The sequence below is a fragment of the Leptodactylus fuscus genome, chromosome 1 (assembly GCF_031893055.1).
Source record: "Leptodactylus fuscus isolate aLepFus1 chromosome 1, aLepFus1.hap2, whole genome shotgun sequence".
Lineage (NCBI taxonomy): Eukaryota > Metazoa > Chordata > Amphibia > Anura > Leptodactylidae > Leptodactylus > Leptodactylus fuscus.
Window position 1 is genome coordinate 7,915,108 of NC_134265.1, and position 21,579 is coordinate 7,936,686.

Sequence of the window (21,579 nt, forward strand, 5' to 3'; positions counted from 1 at the left end):
CTTACTGCTACTTAGTGACAGAGATGCTCAGGTGATATCCCTTCTCTATAGAATCCTCCACGAGAAGCCGCAGACTGGCACCCCCCATATTTGTTGCGGCTTGAAAAAGAGATTTGGGAATTCAACTTTCGGACCAAGACTGGCAGGGAATTTTCATTCTTTCTCACAAACTTCCCATGTCCTGCCACACTCAGGAAGCCCTGCCCTTCTCCAGAAACTGTTCCCAGAGGTCTTAGACCACTGCTGGAGGTGAGGAACAGCCAAGGGGGTCTATCCTCCAAATAGGGTGGTCATGTCCTGGGCTACCACCATTTTGGACTGCAATCTTTGATATCTACACACAAGTCACCTGCAGATCTCTCTCACCACCTCCTCTTGGTTCTTATTTCCCTGATCCCTGGCACCTTGGCCAGGATCAATAAAGGTCCCGGTTGACCCAAAAATGATTTAGTGGTTGGTAATCGGTCACATAAAAAAAAAAAATCAGTCATGTTCGAGTGATGTTTTAGAGTAGTTTCACTGTAGATGGTAGTTTAGAAGGAGAAGGGAAATATGTTAAAGCAGTAAAGGACACAAAAATAAACCAGGATTCTCAAAATAGTGGACTGTAAAGTTTATTGCATGGATTAAAGGAAAGGGACACTAACCCTCTCCAGAAGTTACTTCAAAAACTTCATCAGACAATGTCACATTGTTGTAATTGTCAATAAAATGAGTTTAAATAAATATTTTAGCAAAATGGCTTCTCCCCTGTGTGAGTTCTCTGATGTGTAACAAGATTTGATTTCCAAGTAAAACATTTATCACATTCCGGGCATGAATATGGCTTCTCACCTGTGTGAGTTCTCTGATGAGTAACAAGATTTGATTTCTGAGTATAAGATTTCCCACATTCTGGGCATGAATATGGCTTCTCACCTGTGTGAGTTCTCTGATGTGTTAAAAGGTGTGATTTCTGTGTATATGATTTCCCACATACTGGACATGAAAAGGGCTTCTCTCCTGTGTGAATTCTCTGATGTGTAACAAGATATGATTTCTGAGTATAACATTTCCCACAATCTGGGCATGAATATGACTTCTCCCTTGTGTGAATTGTCTGATGTTTAAGAAGACTTGATTTAAAGAAAAAACATTTCCCACATTCTGGGCATGAATATAACTTTCCTGTGTGAGTTCTCTGGGCTGAGGGTATATCTGGGGTAATGACATGTTCTTCATATGGATCTTGTTTGATACCATGATCCTCTGCTTTATAATCTGTAGATATCAGATGTCCCTCTGAGCTCCTGGTACAGTCATCTGACAATAAGAAAACTGAGGTTACTATTATTGAATAACATAACCTTATAAGTATATTCCCCACTGAGCTGCCGCTGCCTGAGACGCTTCAGACCGTGTGAAGAAGTGAAGTCAGTGGCACAGGCAGCAAATGACGGCAGCGCAGCCTACTTCATTAGTATTCACTGTGCTGAGACGGAGGTCAGTGATAGTGACTAGTAATGAAGCGGGGCAGGAGACGCCACCACTGCTCTAGGTCATTGTATTGGTGCTGGTAGTGGGTGAATGAAGCGGTGACCGGGCTGCTGACAGCACCAGTACTGTTCTGATGGCAGCCCTGCCTGTCCCTTGTAGATCACCTTGCTCATGTTACACAAAAGTCATTCAACACAACCTAATTACTAGAGATGAGCGAGTACTATTCGAAACTCCCGTTTCGAATAGCACGCACCCATAGGAATGAATGGATGCAGCCGGCACGCAGGGGGTTAAGCAGCTGGCTGCCGGCAAAGTCTGTGTGCCGGCCGCTTCCATTCATTCCTATGGGTGCATGCTATTCGAAACGGCCGTTTCGAATAGTACTCGATCATCTCTACTAATTACAATTTCTGCACCTAGAGTAGTTTATCTTATCCAGGGCCAGCTCCAGGATTGTTCGGGCCCTTGGGTGACATAGCCCTAGTGGGCCCCTTTTGGAGTAACTCATGCACACTGCAGCAAAAAAAACCAACCAAACAATTAAATTTGGGTGTTTTTTCTTGAGGGAGACATATGGAATAGACTGTATTACAGTCCACTCCAGTAGAAGTAGATGCAAATCAGACATCAGAAAGTAAAAAGGAATTTGAGGCGGACATCTGTCCCAGATTCTGCTTATTTTCTCATGGGTATCAGAGATGAGCGAGTAGTATTCGTTCGAATATCGAATCCTATTATAGTCTATGGGGAAAAAATGGGAATGTTGTTCCAGTATCCAGGAAACCAAAGTTCGACACCTTGGATCCTCCAAGTTCCGGAAGTAGCAGGATGAGGAGCACAAGGAGGTTTTTGCATTGAATTCAATGGATTTTTCCCGTGTGGTATTCGACAGATACGAGTATTCGATCGAATAGTCGTATTCGATCGAATACGACTCGCTCATCTCTAGTATCAGTATATTCTGTTGCAGTTTTCCACCACCGATTAGGCCTAAATGAATGAGTCTAACCAGTGAAAAGTCTTAAACCGCAGCCTCCGATTCAGCTGAAGAATAATCCAGTAGACCCACACAGTATTATAGGTTTCAATGTGGCCCCCACAAACCATTGTATGCTCCTCAGTAGCCCCCACACAGTATTATATGCTTCTCAGTGGCCTCCACACAGTATTATATGCTTCTCAGTGGCCTCCACACAGTATTATATGCTGGAGGAAATTATTAAAAATAACAAACACTTATACTCACCTTACCTGACCTCTCCTGGGTATCTTCGCTCTTTCCTTGGTTCTCTTCTGCTTTTGCGACTGAGGTCCTGTTCCCCAGACTTCACTACTGGGGCTTATGATTGGGCCTCAGCGGTCTTGTGGGACAGAATACCGTCATTATGCTGGTGCGCACCACATGACCGCTGGGGCCCAATAACAGGCCCCAGCAGTGAGCTCTGGGGACCAGGACTTCAGTCACCAGCCTGAAGAGCTCCGGAGTGATGCTGAGCACAGGACAGGCGATTATAAGTTTTTTTTTTTTTTTAAATCACGTCCTTTGGGCTGGCATCGAATGGAAAGGGGTCCTGCAATTGCCAAGCCCCTCTCCATTAGCAGTATGTACAGCAGTAATGGAACCAGGATTTCCTTGACTGATATCATGATGGTCCGGGTCCCCAGCCATTTTCAGCTGGCCCCGTCCCTTATGCCTCTGCCGGGTGGGCCCCCTCAGGAGCTTGGGGACTTGTAACTTGCTCAGATATGCCGGGTGCTGACACCGGCCCTGATCTTAACCTATTTAGGAACTAACATCAAGGCTCTTATTTTGTACCGCTAAGTTCAGGCCTCTGACTACATTACTAGTTGTCCGGTACTGATATAGATCGTCTTATCTGGACGTCTCTTCTAAGATTCCAAAGTAAAATAAGTCTCAGAGCCCAAACCACAGGAACACAATCCATGGCTACTTAAATATGGCCACTTATATGGAATAATATTGTAGGATGTCATAAATCTTACTGTATTACACCCCATACACACAATAGAATCCAAACCACATCTGCTGGATTTCCCAGACTGAACTCACCGCGGATCTGCTGTCCCATACAGTATGTAGTAGGGTCTGTGGAGTCACAAGGAAGCAGGGACTCCTAGCGTCCTGGTGTGTGGACAGACATTATATTCTATACTACATTTCTTACCCTCTATAGTGGTATCACATTTATATTCATGTATTAGTATTTTAGCTGAATCGGGAAACAAAACCTAGAGTATTTTATCTTACCCAGAGCCGGCTCCAAGTTTGTTTGGGCCCTTGGGCTACATAGCCCCAGTGGAACACTTTTGGAGTAACTCATGCACACTGCAGCAAAAAAGCAATTCGGGGGAACAACAAGTAGTCTAAACAATGTCTGAATAGAATCAGTGACCCTTCTGTGCTTTATATAGTGGTGACTCCTCACCTGGGCGGGTCCCTGTAGGAATGTCCTCCTCACACTCCTCATCACCACTCACATAGGGCTCTTCCTTTATCGTTATGGCCAAAACATTGTCCAGATCTTCATCCTGAAGCTGTGAAATAAATATTGTAAGTCAGGGGCAACACAGTGGCTCAGTGCTTAGCACTGCAACCATTGCAGCGCTGGAGTCCTGGGTTTGAATCCTGCCAGGAACAACATCTGCAAGGAGTTTGTATGTTCAGAAAGCTAATCAAAAGAAAAAGATACACTAAAATATAACTTTTAATAGTTTAGGTTAAAAGTACTCATTCATTGTTTAATTAAAACTTAGTTCAGGATAAATACATGTTGGAAGGGAGTAAGTTGGATCCGTAACCTAAAAGGAACTTTGTACACCCCGCTGTAGGACAATAGCCCCTATCAGCTCCAAACTAGCTGTAGTGTAATAGCATAGAGTGGATTGAAGGTGGCGCTCTACTGCCTCACCAAAGCTTCCCTGGTATATTAGACCCAGAGGCAGCTCATGCAGTGAGCCCAGTCCCTTTCACTACGGAGATAGATCTATGAGCCAAGCTGTCAGCTCATGGACACAGAGTGCAGAGGTATAAAAGCTACATCTCCCATCTAACACACAGGTGTTCTGTGGTGAACCCAGGATCAGTGTGAAGGCTCTATACGGAGCTAAGCTCTCACTAGGATAGTGTAGGGCTAGATTGCATTTCAGGTTGACAATCAGCTACAGTGGTCTATCTTACATCAATTCAATTGCCTTACTCAATTGTCTGCTGACGCGTTTCTGCTCTAAATAAAAGCTTCTTCAGAGGCATCATTTTCCTGAACTAGATCTTTAGCATATTATTCAGACCCTATATTGTCCAGTCCCCCCAGCCATAGTATTCGGCTGTATTCTGTACTTCTTTTGCTAATTGGAGTTTGTATGTTCTCCCCGTGTTTGCGTGGATTTCCTCCCATTCTACAAACACACACTGATAGGAAAAAAATGGACATTGTGATCCCTATATCCTTATATGGGGCTCACAATATACATTTAAAAAATAAATGAATAAATATCGTAAGTCAGCAACGAAAAAAAATCGTTAATCACCACAGTGACCAAACATGACCTGACAGGAGGAGTTATCTAAAAAAGAAATAGCAGAAAATCTGATGCTGGACATTGATATTAGATGGTGTCCTTCTAAATACTCCCACTCCTCCATGGAGAAATAGACAGCGACATCCTGACACCTTATAGGAACCTGACAACACAATGATACAGTCATCACCCCGACCCCTCCAGTTACTGTATAATGTCCCAGCATTCCCAGCAGTGTCACCTCTCCAGTCAGCAGCTCCAGCATCTTGTTGGTGAGTTCTAGGATCTTCTGTCCATTGATGATCTCCTGTATTATGGGCTGAGGTGGAGGCCCCGGGATTGGGCTCAGGGTTCCTCCATATCCATCATACACAGGAGCCTGAGAGCGCCCACTAGAGGTCTTCTTCACTACTGTGTAATCCTGGTTATGGGGAGACACATTAATAAATCTCACTACATACACGTCCAGAGTCCATCACCTCTCCAGTCATATCAACTGTTATTACTATAGATAAGAATGATGTCATGATGACATCATCAGAATCTCTCACCTCTCCAGTAAGCTGGTAGATGATCTCTAAGGTGAGATTTAATAGACTTTCCGCCATCTTGTTCCTGTCTCTTTCCATCCTTGATGGATCAATCAGGAATATTCTCTTATATAGAAGATACTGAGAGGATTCTATATTGTAGGAACCTGAATGGAGAGAAGATGAGACAGAAAACTGAATACTTTGCGATTTGTTGAACTAACATGTCCTTTATGACATACATGTTGCAGTGAACATACAGAGCGGACACGTGTATGACATGGGCTGGGGTTCTGGCATCACCTGACAGCCTCGCAGCCAATAATGAATGGTAGGTGGAGACCTTACAGTGCTGATGTCATTTTGGGATGTGTTCAGGCTCAGAGACACTTATATTATCATCACTGCAGGTTCCAGAGGAATTGTTCCATTTTGTCCTGGAAAACACCAGCAGCAGTGCAATAAAGCTACCGGATAGAAGGAGGACGAGAGGAGGGAAGTGCAGTTATATATGATCGATTACAGGCAGAGAAATCATAGGAATAGGGGGAGGGAGAATTTCTGCACTGTGCTGTGAAACTGCGGCACCTTGCACAGACCCTGCAGTTAACCCTTTCATTGTCAATAACCTAATTTTGTTCACTCTCTTTTACAATAGAACAAGTTTTTAGCGATACACTGCCAGATTGATCTATGACTATCCACAGAGTGTCTTATGTCATTTTTAATGACCAAGTCAGTCCTTTAAATGAAGAATCCTTTGATAAGGGTTCTCTCGGCAATAGTGTGACACGGCCTGTGGTAGTACGGAAACTGTTAAAGTTTTTTTTTTTTTCTAACTACTACATACAATATCTCGGGGATTATAAAACATAGAAATATGATATAACATTCTCTTCTCTCATACGATACTAAGGTCGCAGTGCTATCTGTATTATTTCCAGAGATATCACTGGTTGATAACACAGTTGGGATTAGGATATTTAAAGGCAGCCGCTCTTTCATACGACACAAAGTAAATGTCTATGTTTTATAATGGCCAAGATATAACTGTATGAGGTCCATAGGTGCCTACGCTGATACGTTGACGTCTACCGAGAGAAGAGGATCGCAGAGGCAGCAGGAGCAGCAGCAGTGCGATCGGTGAGTATAACAACATTTTAGTTTTATAATAGGCCGCTACCTGCTGGAGTATCTCCAACAGGTAGCGGTCTATTTACCAACCTCCCCAGACCTGCTCACTGCCGCCCCCACTTTCCCTTGTACTATAGGCTGCGGAGGCTGGCAGTGAATAGGCCTGGGCCAGGCCCTGAGTATAATAATCGGAGCCCCAGAGGAGGTAAAGTAATATAATAAACAATGTTACTTACTAACCACTATTATGCCCCACAGCGGCCCCCCTGCAACCTCTATTATACCACACAGTCTATTGTGCCACTGTGTGGCATAATATAGGCTGCAGGGGCCACTGTGGGATATATACACTCACCGGCCACTTTATTAGGTACACCTGTCCAACTGCTCGTTAACACTTAATTTCTAATCAGCCAATCACATGGCGGCAACTCAGTGCATTTCGGCATGTAGACATGGTCAAGACAATCTCCTGCAGTTCAAACCGAGCATCAGTATGGGGAAGAAAGGTGATTTGAGTGCCTTTGAACGTGGCATGGTTGTTGGTGCCAGAAGGGCTGGTCTGAGTATTTCAGAAACTTCTGATCTACTGGGATTTTCACGCACAACCATCTCTAGGGTTTACAGAGAATGGTCCGAAAAAGAAAAAACATCCAGTGAGCGGCAGTTCTGTGGGCGGAAATGCGTTGTTGATGCCAGAGGTCAGAGGAGAATGGCCAGACTGGTTCGAGCTGATAGAAAGGCAACAGTGACTCAAATAGCCACCCGTTACAACCAAGGTAGCCAGAAGAGCATCTCTGAACGCCGCACAGTACGTCCAACTTTGAGGCTACAGATGGGCTACAGCAGCAGAAGACCACACCGGGTGCCACTCCTTTCAGCTAAGAACAGGAAACTGAGGCTACAATTTGCACAAGCTCATCGAAATTGGACAATTGAAGATTGGAAAAACGTTGCCTGGTCTGATGAGTCTCGATTTCTGCTGCGACATTCGGATGGTAGGGTCAGAATTTGGCGTCAACAACATGAAAGCATGGATCCATCCTGCCTTGTATCGGTAACGGTTCAGGCTGGTGGTGGTGGTGTCATGGTGTGGGGAATATTTTCTTGGCACTCTTTGGGCCCCTTGGTACCAATTGAGCATCGTTGCAACGCCAAAGCCTACCTGAGTATTGTTGCTGACCATGTCCATCCCTTTATGACCACAATGTACCCAACATCTGATGGCTACTTTCAGCAGGATAATGCAATGCCATGTCATAAAGCTGGAATCATCTCAGACTGGTTTCTTGAACATGACAATGAGTTCACTGTACTCCAATGGCCTCCACAGTCACCAGATCTCAATCCAATAGAGGAGCATCTTTGGGATGTGGTGGAACGGGAGATTCGCATCATGGATGTGCAGCCGACAAATCTGCGACTGCAACTGTGTGATGCCATCATGTCAATATGGACCAAAATCTCTGAGGAATGCTTCCAGCACCTTGTTGTATCTATGCCACGAAGAATTGAGGCAGTTCTGAAGGCAAAAGGGGGTCCAACCCGTTACTAGCATGGTGTGCCTAATAAAGTGGCCGGTGAGTGTATATAGGGGTTGGGTGTGTGGAGAAGTGAGGAGTCAAAGATTTCTGTGTTTCAAACTTTACAGAGTCAAATCACAGCTGAAAGAAGTGGTCATGGCGATCCAAAGGGAAGAGACGGGAAATGTGGGGAGACGTCTCCTGTGAGTATTACTGCATTGTATTTATTGTAATGTCAGAATGTAATGGCAGAAAATATGAATCGCATTTGAAAAACACATTTTTAGGGCTAATTTTTTCTAAAAATCCTGGGGGGGGGACCCCCGTTTGCCTGGGGGGTATTGACTACTCAATCGAATATCGAATCCCATTATAGTCTACTAGCTTTTACCCACGACTTCGTCTGCGGTGATTTGAGAATTGGGCGGACACAGATGTGTGAAACTGTGAGAGTACTTTAACACTAGAAGTCCCAGAAATTTCGAGCTCCCCCTTGAAGTCCTGAAAGAGGGTCCAATGACCCTTAATCCAAACAGGCAACTCTGATGGCTCCAATTAGCTTCCTATCTTTTGCAAATGTGGCCATTGTCTGAGGAATCTGCAGGGGACAATGGTGTTGATCCACCTCAGGTCTTGTAAGAGAGTGTAAACAAAAGAATGTAAGCTGCTCCTGAGTGTGTCTGCCCACCCCCCAAAAGAGTTAGGTGGCTTTCATGTGACTGAAAAGAAGGCATGCAAGGAGAAACTCCTTCGGCAACAACCTTCCACACCCAGCCCTGGCAAAAGGGCGAAGTGTCAGGTCAACCATCGATGCACGAACAAATGTGCAACTGAGAGATGTGTTGACTGCTACAAATACACGTGTGGCAAATGTACCAGGGACATACCCAGGCAGTGCCAGGTATGTTCCGACAGTGCAGACAGACTGCTTGAGTGAGTGCTGAAATGCTAGTCACACAAGAAGGACATGCCACTCACACACACATGCAGCCCCCCACAGCAGCCTATTGTAAATATGTGTGGAATTGTTTTATTCCTTGTATTTTTTTTTTATTATTTTCATAGCAAAAATAAAAGCATGGAAACATAACAGTTGTTCTTTTGTATATTTACATTTTTGTATATTTAGATTTGAGTGCAGAAAAAAAAAAAAAAAATCGCAGCTACTTGCGCTACTTTTGCGATCAGTCCCATTGGTCATTTAGATCACTCCTCGGATTTTTTCGCAGGAAAAAATTTGCACAAAAAAAAAAAACGCTGGAAAATCGCTAGTGTGCTTGAGGCCTTACAAATATTTCTGGTCATTACTCACAGCTGTACCTTGCTCTATAATTTCTGATTCTATTTAAAATATCTAAAAAATGATTCATTGTTTCAGTGCTTTTTTTGCTCAAATAAAACTAAACGATACAATATGTCTAGTCTTTATATTCTCAAATACAATAAACTGAATAGAACTAACTAGAAACTAAATGGCTAAACTCAATGGAAAACAACCTCCTGTGGTGTGACAGTAATGGCCTTAATTACAGAACGATAGACTGGGATTATAAGTGTTTGCTTAAATCCTTCAGGTCATTCGACCCGTCTCTGGGTTCCAAAGGTAGAAATGTTAAATGACCCCTCTCTGGGACTTCTAGTGCTGGGATAGCAAATGTGATCTGTTAGATTGTGTATGTAGTAATACAGACAATTTGTTGTTATTTTGAGAGAAATTTTTTTATTTCAGCTGGTATATGGTAAAGTGTAAATGTATATACTGTATTCGGGAGCGAGGTATTTTAAGTTAATATACTTCTATAACTAATATGTATATGTATCAGCCCCGGGGGGGGGGGATGTTTTTATAGTTGGTGGGAACCTGCAATCATTTGACTGTAAGTACCCATAGACGGCAATCCAAGTGTATTGCCGTCTATGGGAGATTGCAGCCATTAGCATAGGGCCTCCGCGTGTAGCGGAGAGCCGGTTGCTCTGGTGACCGCTCTGCAACAAAGCGGTTGGCTGTACTTTTACATTTCCGGAGGATGTCGCTCCACTCCTGCCGCTGCAGGAAGCCCGTGGTGGCAGGAAGGTTGCGATCGTGTTCCTCTACCCCTTGCCCCACCGTATACCCGGCGTATAAGACGACCCCCAAGTTTTCTGAAAAGTTTTTTGGGGGGAGGCGTGTTATACGCCGGAACACGCAGTGAGGTTGTATGTGGTAGTGGCCGGAGGAGCAACTGAGGAACAGGGCACTGCAAGACCCTCGGCAGATAGCAGCTAATGAAATGTGCCGGCTGGCCGCCCGGCTGTGTTGTATGGCTGCGGCGGAGGACACAGGACAAAGGGCAGGGCAGCTTATATATGGGGCAGCTGTCCGTAGAAGAATGTGTGCTGCGAACGTACCGCTGAGCGTGGAAATCGTGGAAAGCAGGAGGATCGCGGAAAAAGAAAGCCAGTTAAGGTAAATTCGAGGGTCGGGGATGACTGTGGAATGCTGGTGTGCGGCCCAGGCTGTGTGTGCGCTGTAGTGACATGTACGCAGGAAGTGTGTGTGCGGCCTCCTCAGTGCAGTGTAGTTTGTCTCACTGCCCAAGCAGTGTCGCGCTGATGTTCAGCAAACATGGCGGTCCCGACGTGTCGGCTTTGGTAGGCTGCTGAGGTATATTACCGTAACGTGACTGTGTAAGGTCAGCAAATACATGTAAATGTCATTGAGTGGGGTTAGGGCTACCCTTGAGGCGACAATAAGGAGTGTGCAGGTAGTTTGTGGCTGGAAATGCGAGGAAGTGTGTGTGATTCTACAGCTGGGGTTGGTAGTTCTGCTTTTGTGACTCTCCTGGCAAGAAAGCATGTTGTTTAGCGGCACCAAAAGTAGCCTATGTTTCAATCCCAAGCAAAAACTATGTTTGTGGAAAATTTCATGCAAATCCGTCCAGGCGTTTTAGCGTGATTGAGGAACAAACATCCAAACACACAAAGTAGTAGGATAGGATGGGAAAAAATGCACGTTTCAGGGGAAACCACTATTCGACTAAAGGAGAATCACCACGAATAGCAGGAGGAGAGTGTTTAGGAGGAGCGCTGTGCAGTTAAAGCGCATGGACCCCATTATAGTCTATGGGGTCCGTGCACTTTAACTGCACAGCGCTTGCAGTTGCGCTTATAAAAAGTAAGCTCCCTCGTAACCACAAGCTACCAGCTCTCCCGACTAGCAAAGACGAGCCTGCGGCAAATCAATGCTAGTCGGGAGAGCTGGCAGCTTGCTGTTACGAGGGACCTTACTTTTTTGTCATAGGAATGCATTGACCAGCGTTGATTGGCCAGTGTACAGCATTTGGCCAATCAACGCTGGTTCTGCCGGAGGCTCATCTGTGAGGAGGCGGAGTCTAATATCGGACCACAATGGAGACTGCTGTGGTCCGATCTTAGACTCCGCCTCCTCACAGATGAGCCTCCGGCAGAACCAGCGTTGATTGGCCGAATGCTGTACACTGGCCAATCAACGCTGGTCAATGCATTCCTATGAGAAAAAGTCAGCTCCCTCGTAACAGCAAGCTGCCAGCTCTCCCAACTAGCAAGGACGAGCCTGCTGCAGAACCAGCGTTGATTGGCCGAATGCTATACACAGTATAGAATTCGGCCAATCAACGCTGGTTCTGAATCGAATATTTACTGCGAATAGCTAGTAGTATTCGATCGAGTACGATTACTTCGAATACCGTAGTATTCAATCGAATACCTACTCGATCGAATACTACTTGCTCATCTCTAGATAGGAAATATGCAGGAAGTTCTTATACTTCTCCCTTCTGCTCAATCCACTCCTTGCTTTAGCCCAAAAAAATGCTGCAAAATCTGCAGCGAAAAAAGTTGGGATTTCACAAGGGTGCATTCACACTACGGATATGGTGACTGATTCTGAACGTTAAAACGTTCAAACTGAGCCGAGCGCCAGGCTACTTCACACGGCGAGCCGTACACGCGAGCGCTTCCCATTCACTTCAATGGGAGCGCTCAGAGTAAAAAGCAGCCCGTTCATTTCAATTGGGAGCGCTCGTTTGCCGGCTCCCATTAAAATGAATGTGATCTGCTTTATACGCGCTGATTCTGAATGTGTTTTAACGTTCAGAATCAGTCACCGTATCCGTAGTGTGAATGCACCCTAAGGATGCTATATCCTAGGTCAGGGGTGCTCAAACGTTTTACATTTTTAGCCCCCCTCCCAACACAGTATTAAATGTTCCACAGTAGCCTCCCTCCACACAATGTTAAATGCTCCACAGTAGCCTCCCTCCACACAGTATTAAATGCTCCACAGTAGCCCCCCTCTCCACACACAATATACACACACTCAATTATACTTACCTGAAGTCCCATGAAAAGCCGCCAGGCATCCTCCTCCTTCAGACTGCAGATGCCGATGACTTACGTCATCATGCCTGCGCTGGGGCAGAGGTCACACTCTGCAGTCAGTGTATGCTGCGGTCGCAAAGATCGCGGCCTACACTGACAGTTTTCAGCTGTATGTGCAATTGCACATACAGGTGAAAGAAGGGATCTCTCATTAACGGGGAATGCTTTACCGGATTCCCCGTTAGTGAGTGATCCTGTCGACAGTGTGAATGCCACCAGAGAGCTCTGTGTGTCATCTCTGGCACGCGTGCCATAGGTTCACCATCACGGCCCTAGGAGCTTCATTATCGGTGCGTCCCTAATGGCAAGTCGGACAAGTGTCCTCGGAGGGCTGCATGTGGCCCGTGGGTCCATAGTTTGAGGACCCCTGTCTTAGGTGGTTACAGGTGGTTAGCAAAAAAATAAGGGTATGGGGGGGGGGGCATCTAGGAGATTATAGAGCTCTTCTAGGAGTCTACCAGACATTCCTGGGAGAGTTGGCCAGTACAAGGCTGAGGCCCCACGTTACGGAAAAGCAGCTTTTTTTGCTACAGATTTTGCTGTGGATTTTTGAGTCAAATTCATGAGCTGCTACAGAAGGAATGGGAAATATCCAGAAAGTTCTTCTACTTTTGCCTTCTGCTCAATCTGTGTTTGGCTTAAAAAAACAAAACAAAAAACAAACAACAAAACACCGCAAAATTTACAACAAAAAAAACTGTTTCCGCAATGTGGGGCCTCAGCCTTAATATGAGACACTTCACGACTTATTTTTTGTCTGTCCATGTGACAGTCACATTAGCCTGACTGACCACACCTCATCTGAACCAAACTTACTGTCATAGTGATGTATATTAGAGGGAGTTCTGGTCATCTGACCCAGGGTCAATCAAGGAAATGCGGCCAATATATTGGCCATTTTGTCCAGACCACACATGGACATCTAAATGTGCCAATAGGCTCAAATTATGAGAGGAGATGCAGATACGGAGCAAGAATGACACAAATTGAAGTGCTAGGACTTCCCATATCTATATAGGGCTAAAGCCAAGAGGGCAGAGAGACCTGATCCTTCTACACAAAGCTTGGCATTCATAGTGGGCAGAGGGACCGGGTCTTTAGCCCCCTAGGATTTAGGATCTTTATATAGACCTGGCTTTATCCAAGTGGACACAAGGGCCAGGTGTTTAGAATAGGTCATCAGTAGAGATGAGCGAACAGTAAAATGTCCGAGGTTCGATATTCGTTTCGATTAGCCCCTCAATATTTTCGACAACTCGAATCGAATATCGAACCCTATTATAGTCTATGGGGGGAAAATACTCGTTTCAGAGGTAGGCAACGTTCGATCAAATTATACTTACCAAGTCCATGAGTGAGGGTCGGGCTGGATCCTCTGTGCAGTCTTCTCCTTGCAGCGTCCCCGCGGCGTCTTCCGGCTCTTCATTCATTCTGCCAGGCATCGGGCCTGGGCAGAGCCGACTGCGTATACCCGCACTATAAGCGGACATGCGCAGTCGGCTCTGCCCAGGCCCGATGCCTGGCAGAGTGAATGAAGAGCCGGAAGACATCGCGGGGAAGCTGCGCGGAGAAGACTTCTAAAGGTAGGAGAAGAACCAGCATTGATTGGCCGACTGTATAGCATTCGGCCAATCAATGCTGGCTCTGCATCGAACTTTTACATTTGAACAGCTAGTGGTACTCGATTGAGTACGAGTATTTTGAATACTGTAGAATTCGATCGAATACATACTCGATCGAGTACTACTCGCTCATCTCTAGTCATCAGTTACAGATTACCAGGAGTCCACAGCTGATCAGAGTTCAAAAGAGCGCTACCGCCTCTTCCGTATTTGTACAGCACTTGTGCTTAATTTCATAGCTCAGACCATTTATTTGAATGGGACTGAGCTGCGATCAGGTCATGTGACTTACGTCATAGGGCCTGTAAAATGGAAGCAGTTCTCAGCGAGCGTCACTGCAGCTCCAAACTGCTGATCGATAAAAAGGACCAAGAACCTGAAAAGATCTTCGGAACCATTTTAGTATTTTTGAACAATTAATCTTCACTATTTATATCGCACAGATCTGTGTTATAGTGACCGTGCAATGTTATCACAGCCTGTACTAATATCATGTGTGCTATAAAACCAGATACTGTGTGATATAAATAGTGAAGGGGCCCCCACACAGTACGATCTGCCCCGCAGTGGCCCCCACAGTATTATATACTCCACAGTAGCTTCCCCCCCTCCACACACACTATTATACTTACCTGAAATCCCATGAAGAGCGTCCTCCTCCTTCAGACTGCAGGTGCTGATGACTCATGTCATTGCGCCTGCGTCAGGTCAAACTCTGTAATCAGCTTAGGCCGTGGGTGCTTACACCGCCCCGGGGCCTACTCTGACATCTTTCAGCTGTATGTGCATTGACACACACGGCTAAAAGCAGCGATCGCTCACTAACAGGGAATCCTGTACCGGAGAGCGATCCGGGCATGGCAACAGAGAGGGCTCTGAATGTCGTAAGTTCACTATAATGGTCTGATAGACTCAATCGAGCACTTACCTCCTCGGGTACAGCAGCCGTCTACTCACAGGACCTGTGACGATGTCATATGTGTGGGAGGAGTCAAGGAGTCACATGATCAGGTCCTGCTGTTATCTCTTCATCTGTGCAGAAGATACTAAATCCTAGTGAGCAAAAGGATCTGTGATGAGGTCACCTGTGTGGGAGGAGTCACAGAATCACATGACCAGATATTAGACGTCTCTGCATAGCCGTCTGTGTGACGTGTATGTAGCAGAGCTGTGTGTGTGACGTGTATGTAGCAGAGCTGTGTGTGATGTGTATGTAGCGGAGCTGTGTGTGTGACGTGTATGTAGCAGAGCTGTGTGTGTGACGTGTATGTAGCAGAGCTGTGTGTGTGACGTGTATGTAGCAGAGCTGTGTGTGTGACGTGTATGTAGCAGAGCTGTCTGTGTGTGATGTGTATGTAGCAGAGCTGTCTGTGTGTGACGTGTATGTAGCAGAGCTGTCTGTGTGTGATGTGTATGTAGCAGAGCTGTCTGTGTGTGATGTGTATGTAGCAGAGCTGTCTGTGTGTGACGTGTATGTAGCAGAGCTGTTTGTTTGTGACGTGTATGTAGCGGAGCCGTCTGTGTGAAGTGTATGTAGTCATGGCCGCCGATAGGCCAGTATTACTGCTACTGGCGTCAGGGGCCCAGCCAAATTGAAAAATGAGGGGGGCCCGGTTTTGGCCCGCCACTGTGTGCCAACCCCCTGGTGCCCGCAGCAGTCATTGTGCCCAGTGAGCAGCGCCGAGCTCCAGCTCCTTGCACAGGCGCAGTACTACCCGTAATGAAGCCGGCGAGCGGGTAGTACTGCACCTATGCGAGGAGCTGGAGCTCAGCGCTGCTCACTGGCCTGGGCACAAATTATGACTGCTGCGGGTGCTTCTGGGGGCCCCCCCGGCACTTGCCTGTCCCGATTTCAGCTCATTGGCGTCCGACGGATCAAAGCAGGAGCAGATGAGGGGGGGGCATGACACTGGGGCAGAGACGGGGGGCATGACACTGGGGCAGAGACGGGGGACATGAAACTGTGGGCAGATAAAGGGGGGAGAACGGCATGAAACTGGGGACAGATGGAGGGGGCCCAATGAAACTGGGAGATGAAGGGGGGATAGAACGGCATGACACTAGGGAGGATGAAGGGGGGAGAACGGCATGACACTGGGGCAGATGGGGGGTGGTACAGCATGACACTGGGGCAGAGACTGGGGACATGAAACTGGGCAGATGAAGGGGGAGAACGGCATGAAACTGGGGACAGAGATGGAGGGGGGGGGACATGAAACTGGGGGCAGAGAAAGGGTGTATATGAAACTGGGGGAGAGATGAGTGGGGGCATATAATTTACGGGTGACTGTAGGAGGATTATACAGTGTGGGAGCACATGAAAAATGAATGAGAATGAGTGGAGTCAACATAAAAGTGGGTGGAGCTAAATTTACCACGGCGCACAGAGCGCACATTTTGCCCCTCTTTCTACTCTTCAGAAGTTTGAGAGGTATGGTGTTGGTGACGCCACACTCCTGCGTGACGTCACTCGCTTCATCTACGACGCACAGTGTCTCGACTCCCCCGCCTCCTTTACAAGGGGGCCCACTGAGGCTCTGTCGCCCAAGGGCCCATAAAAGCCTGTAAAAGGGGGGGGGGGGGGATTGTTGGAGCATCAGGTGTGTGGCACTGCGGAGAGGGAACTGGGGCAATAATATATAATATAAGGTTTTAGCTGGAGAACTACAAAGCACACAATACCTCCAAAGGTATGTGTGCTTTGTATTAATAATGATGTAGGGGCTGCTATGCTACTACCGTATTTTACGGACTATAAGGCGCACTGGACTATAAGCCGCATTGCCCATGAGCGCCTTATAGTCTGTCTCGGTTCATATATAAGGCGCACCGGACTATAAGCCGCAGTCTGGTGTGCATTATATGTTATTGAAAGCGGCGGCAGGCAGACTTTGCCAGCGGCCGCTTAACCCCCCGCGTGCCAGCCACTTCTATTGGAAGCGCTCGGCAGGCGAGGAGGGGCTCTATCAGCAAAATCATGCTGATAGAGCCCAACCGTAAAAGTTAGATTAAACTACCCCCCCCCCCCCCCCCCGTTTTAAAATAAAAGCCTGAAACAGAATGTGAAACTTACCGAGCGGTGCAGGGTGGGCGGGCATTCAGGCCTCCTCTTCCTCCGATGTTCCGTCCTCCTCCTCCGCCGCTCGCAACTGATAATGGCCTGGGCGCATGCGCAGTAGTAGAAGCATTATGATATTGCGCATGCGCCCAGGCCATTAGTTCGCGAGCGCCGGAGGAAGTGGTCAGGACATCGGAGGAAGAGGAGGCCTGAATGCCCGCCCGCCCTGCACCGCTCGGTAAGTTTCACGTTCTGTTTCAGGCCGGCGTGACAGCAGGGCTGCCGGACACTTCCCATTCATTTCTATGGGAGCCGGCATGCGAGCGCTCCCCATAGAAATGAATGGACTGCTTTTTTCCATTCATTTCTATGGGGAGCGCTCGCATGCCGGCTCCCATAGAAATGAATGGGAAGTGTCCGGCAGCCCTGCTGTAACGCCGGCGTGTACGGCTGTGATACACGCCGGCGTTCCGTAGTGTGAATGCACCCTTACGGTGCCTTTTATGTATGTATGGAAGCGGCACGCAGACTTTGCCGCCGCTTCCATCCATATATAGGGCGCACCGGACTATAAGCCGCACTTACGATTTCTGAGGAAATCGTAGGTTTTTATGTGCGCCTTATAGTCCGGAAAATACGGTACTCACATTGCAAAGCCAGTGCAGATAATTTTGATTCTAATTATGTAAAGAAACGCAATAAAATGTGAGAGTTGGAACACAGCCTTGTGCATAGAAAGCAGTGTTTTGAAGACCTTGATTCCTAGCAAAAGTTCATTATTTTTCTCTTGGCTAGCAAATTCTGAGAACCCAAAAAAATGTACTATCACAAATCTGGCTCTCAAAAACGGAAGGAGAAAAAAAGAGCGGAAAGATGAAGAAAAGTTGAAGAAAAAAAACAACCAAAAGATTTAACAAAATGACTCATTATTAATTTGTTTAAATGTATTTTTGTGAAAGGTAAATTTAATACATAATTGGTATATAGCAAAATAAAGTAGTTTTAAAATGGCGAGGGGGGGGGCAGACACTTAGGCTGTATGGGGCCCCAAAATTACTGATGGCGGTCCTGTATGCAGTAGAGCTGTCTGAGTGTGACGTGTATATAGCGGAGCTGTGTGTGTGTGTGTGTGTATGTATGAAGTGTATGTAGCAGAGCCGTCTGTGTGTGTACTGGAGCCGTCTGTGTGCGACGTGTATGTAGCGGAGCCGTCTGTGTGTGACGTGTATGTAGCGGAGCCGTCTGTGTGCGACGTGTATGTAGCCGCTGAGTCGTGTGTGTGACGTGTATGTAGCGGAGCCGTCTGTGTGTGTACCGGAGCTGTCTGTGTGTGACGTGTATGTAGCGGAGTCGTGTGTGTGACGTGTATGTAGCAGAACCGCGCGCGCGCGCCTGTGTGTGTGTGTGTGACGTTTACGTAGCGGAGCAGTCTGTGTGATGTGTATGTAGCTGAACCGTGTGTGTGTGACGTGTATGTAGCGGAGCCGTCTGTGTTTGTACCGGAGCTGTCTGTGTGTGACGAGTATGTAGTAGAGCTGTCTGTGTGCGACGTGTATGTAGCGGAGCCGTCTGTGTGTGACGTGTATGTAGCTGAACCTTGTGTGTGATGTGTATGTAATGGAGCCGTCTGTGTGCTGTGTATGTAGCTGAATCATGTGTGTGTGACATGTATGTAGCAGAACCGTGTGTGTGACGTATATGTAGTGGAGCCGTGTGTGTGTGATGTGTATGTAGCGGTGCCGTCTGTGTAAAATGTATGTAGCATTACCATCTGTGTGTGACGTGTATGTAGCAGAACCATGTGTGTGAAGTTTATGTAGCAGAACAGTGTGTGTGTGTGTGTGTGACGTATATGTAGTGGAGCCGTGTGTGTGTGTGATCTGTATGTAGTAGAGCTGTGTGTGACGTGTATGTAGCGGAACAGTGTGTGTGAAGTTTATGTAGCAGAACAGTGTGTGTGTGTGTGATCTGTATGTAGTGGAGCCGTCTGTGTGCGACGCGTATGTAGCGGAGCCGTCTGTGTGCGACGCGTATGTAGCGGAGCCGTCTTTGTGCGACGCGTATGTAGCGGAGCCGTCTGTGTGCGACGCGTATGTAGCGGAGCCGTCTGTGTGCGACGCGTATGTAGCGGAGCCGTCTGTGTGCGACGCGTATGTAGCGGAGCCGTCTGTGTGCGACGCGTATGTAGCGGAGCCGTCTGTGTGCGACGCGTATGTAGCGGAGCCATGTGTGTGTGATGTGTATGTAGTAGTGCTGTCTGTGTGTGATGTGTATGTAGCAGAGCTGTCTGTGTGTGACGTGTATGTAGCGGAGCCGTCTGTGTGTGATGTGTATGTAGTAGAATTGTATTATGGGTTATTATTGCGCCTCCTCACAGTATTCTCCTTAGTCTCCCCACAATAGACTTTCCCATTAGTGGCGCCACCATCATTACATCGGCCAGTAGAAACCTTCACCCCCTGCTGCCTTCCCAAACCCTGATCCCTTACACTAAGTGGCAGTATGGATCTGCAATCGTCCCTGCTGCCTGTGCAATGTGTTTAGGTAACAGGGATGATTACTGATCTCTGCTGTGCAATGGATGGAGACTTGGGGACAGCGGCCGGAGATGAAGGTTTCTTCCAGCCGCTCTCATAATGAATGTGCAACCAAGACAGGGAGTCTATTCCAGAAAATGATCTCAGGACTGAAGTGACTTGATAGTATCAGATACAGAAGGATACGAGCAGCAGATGAGACTAGTGACAGACACTGAGAAATCCCACCAGGCTGGTGAGAAGCTTTGTGCGCCTGTAACTGTCTACTGAAGGTGACCGTGTGACCACATAGAGGTCCATACAGGAAAAGAAAGGACAAAGGAAAGATTCCAGTCTAAGATTAATGTAATGTCCCGGTACTGCTCGTGCCCATTCCCTTTAATAGTCCTTTTAGACAGAGATGGTATGGACATTTGCATATAAGGTAAAGAGGTTCCTCCCCCATTCCTTCTATATTAACAGTATTTTTACTTCACCAGAGCCAGCACACAGGGGGTCAATTAATGCGCCATCTTGTGGATGTTTTGTGAACTACACCTGCCTATACTTTGCATTGTAATTTTTGTCAGAGTGTCCAGTGTGATCAGGTGACCTTCAGAACCAATCAAGCTCCCTTGATTGGTCTGGAGGAGGAGTTGATTTATAGCCTCTCTAGAGGGTGGGGGGTTGGAAACCCTGTGTTTTTTTGTCTATTTGTGTGAAGACATCGACATGTGGAGCTGAAAAATGGCAGCCAAGTCTCTGGGACTTCCACTAGAGATGTCTTTTCTTCTATACTTAAGATCCTCCTCAGAGTGTTTTCCTCTGAAGTTCCAAGTCTACAATTACTAAAGGATATGGAACTGCTTATCCATACATCTGGGACTTCTACACGTATCTCTCTATTCAAGTAAGTCTCTGGGACAAATCTATATTTAAGAAGCCCATAGCTAGTCTGGCAGAATTGGAGGGTTTCCCGCTTCTGACAATTGTATTTGCTCTTATACATACGTGTACCCAGTTTGTTGAGGACTAACCCCCGGATACAGGCCATCTTTACAAGTATATACAAGTTTAACTACCCAAGCAACTACTAATTAAACTATCCAAAGCATTCCTGCTCCAAACTATCACCTGCTCAATTGGACACTACCTACAAAGATCACTGTATTGTATGTGAAGAATTACTCCATATGTACATTTGTATTACCTCGTCATGCTAGTAAAAGAGCAACGGCTACTCCCGAGACCTGGTTGTCTGTTGTCATTGTCAGAAAACCCCACAAAATCTGCAACAAAAAAAAAGCTGCGTTTCTGCAATGTGGGGCTTAGGCCTGGTTCACATCTGCGTTCGGTATTCCATTCGGGGAGTCAACTTGGGACCCACCTTCCCCCCAAACAGAATACCGAACACATTGACAAGCAGTGAGCAATGAAAGCACATGGACCCCAATAGACTATAATGGGGTCCGTGTGTTTTCCGCACGTTGTCCACGTGAGTGAAGCAGAGAGGAAAGTAGTTCATGAACTACTTTCCTCTCCACATGTTCTGTGTAGGCAATGTGCGGAAAACACACAGACCCCATTATAGTCTATACGGGTCCGTGTGCTTTCATTGCTCACCGCTTGTCAATGTGCTCGGTATTCTATTTGAAGGGGTTACCCATGCGGACTCCCTGAACAAAATCCCAATTGCAGATGTGAACCAGACCTAAGAGGTCTCCTGCACACAAATGGCACGGATGTGGCTATCACTGACTTATACAGTAAAATGAATAG

General features: G+C 46.7%; 1 protein-coding gene and 1 pseudogene across 1 annotated transcript; one reads left to right on the plus strand and one right to left on the minus strand.

Annotated features, from left to right (window-relative positions):
* Positions 1 to 21,579, plus strand: part of LOC142189602 (uncharacterized) — a 243,420-nt pseudogene that overhangs the window by 76,575 nt on the left and 145,266 nt on the right.
* On the minus strand, positions 626 to 15,202 carry LOC142190361 (uncharacterized). The gene is made up of 5 exons (XM_075262288.1): positions 15,155 to 15,202; positions 5,571 to 5,716; positions 5,261 to 5,440; positions 3,927 to 4,035; positions 626 to 1,302 (listed from the first exon to the last, which is right to left on the minus strand). Exons 2-5 carry the CDS (start codon positions 5,646 to 5,648, stop codon positions 731 to 733), a joined length of 939 nt encoding a protein of 312 aa, XP_075118389.1. The 5' UTR covers positions 5,649 to 5,716; positions 15,155 to 15,202; the 3' UTR covers positions 626 to 730.

Coding starts and splice junctions, on each gene's coding strand:
- LOC142190361 (XM_075262288.1), bottom strand. CDS start 5,648: ATGGAAAGAGACAGGAACAAGATGGCGGAAAGTCTATTAAATCTCACC. Junction 5,441..5,570: donor TCTACCAGCTTACTGGAGAG/GTGAGAGATTCT, acceptor CCCCATAACCAG/GATTACACAGTAGTGAAGAA. Junction 4,036..5,260: donor TGGAGCTGCTGACTGGAGAG/GTGACACTGCTG, acceptor TTTATTTCACAG/CTTCAGGATGAAGATCTGGA.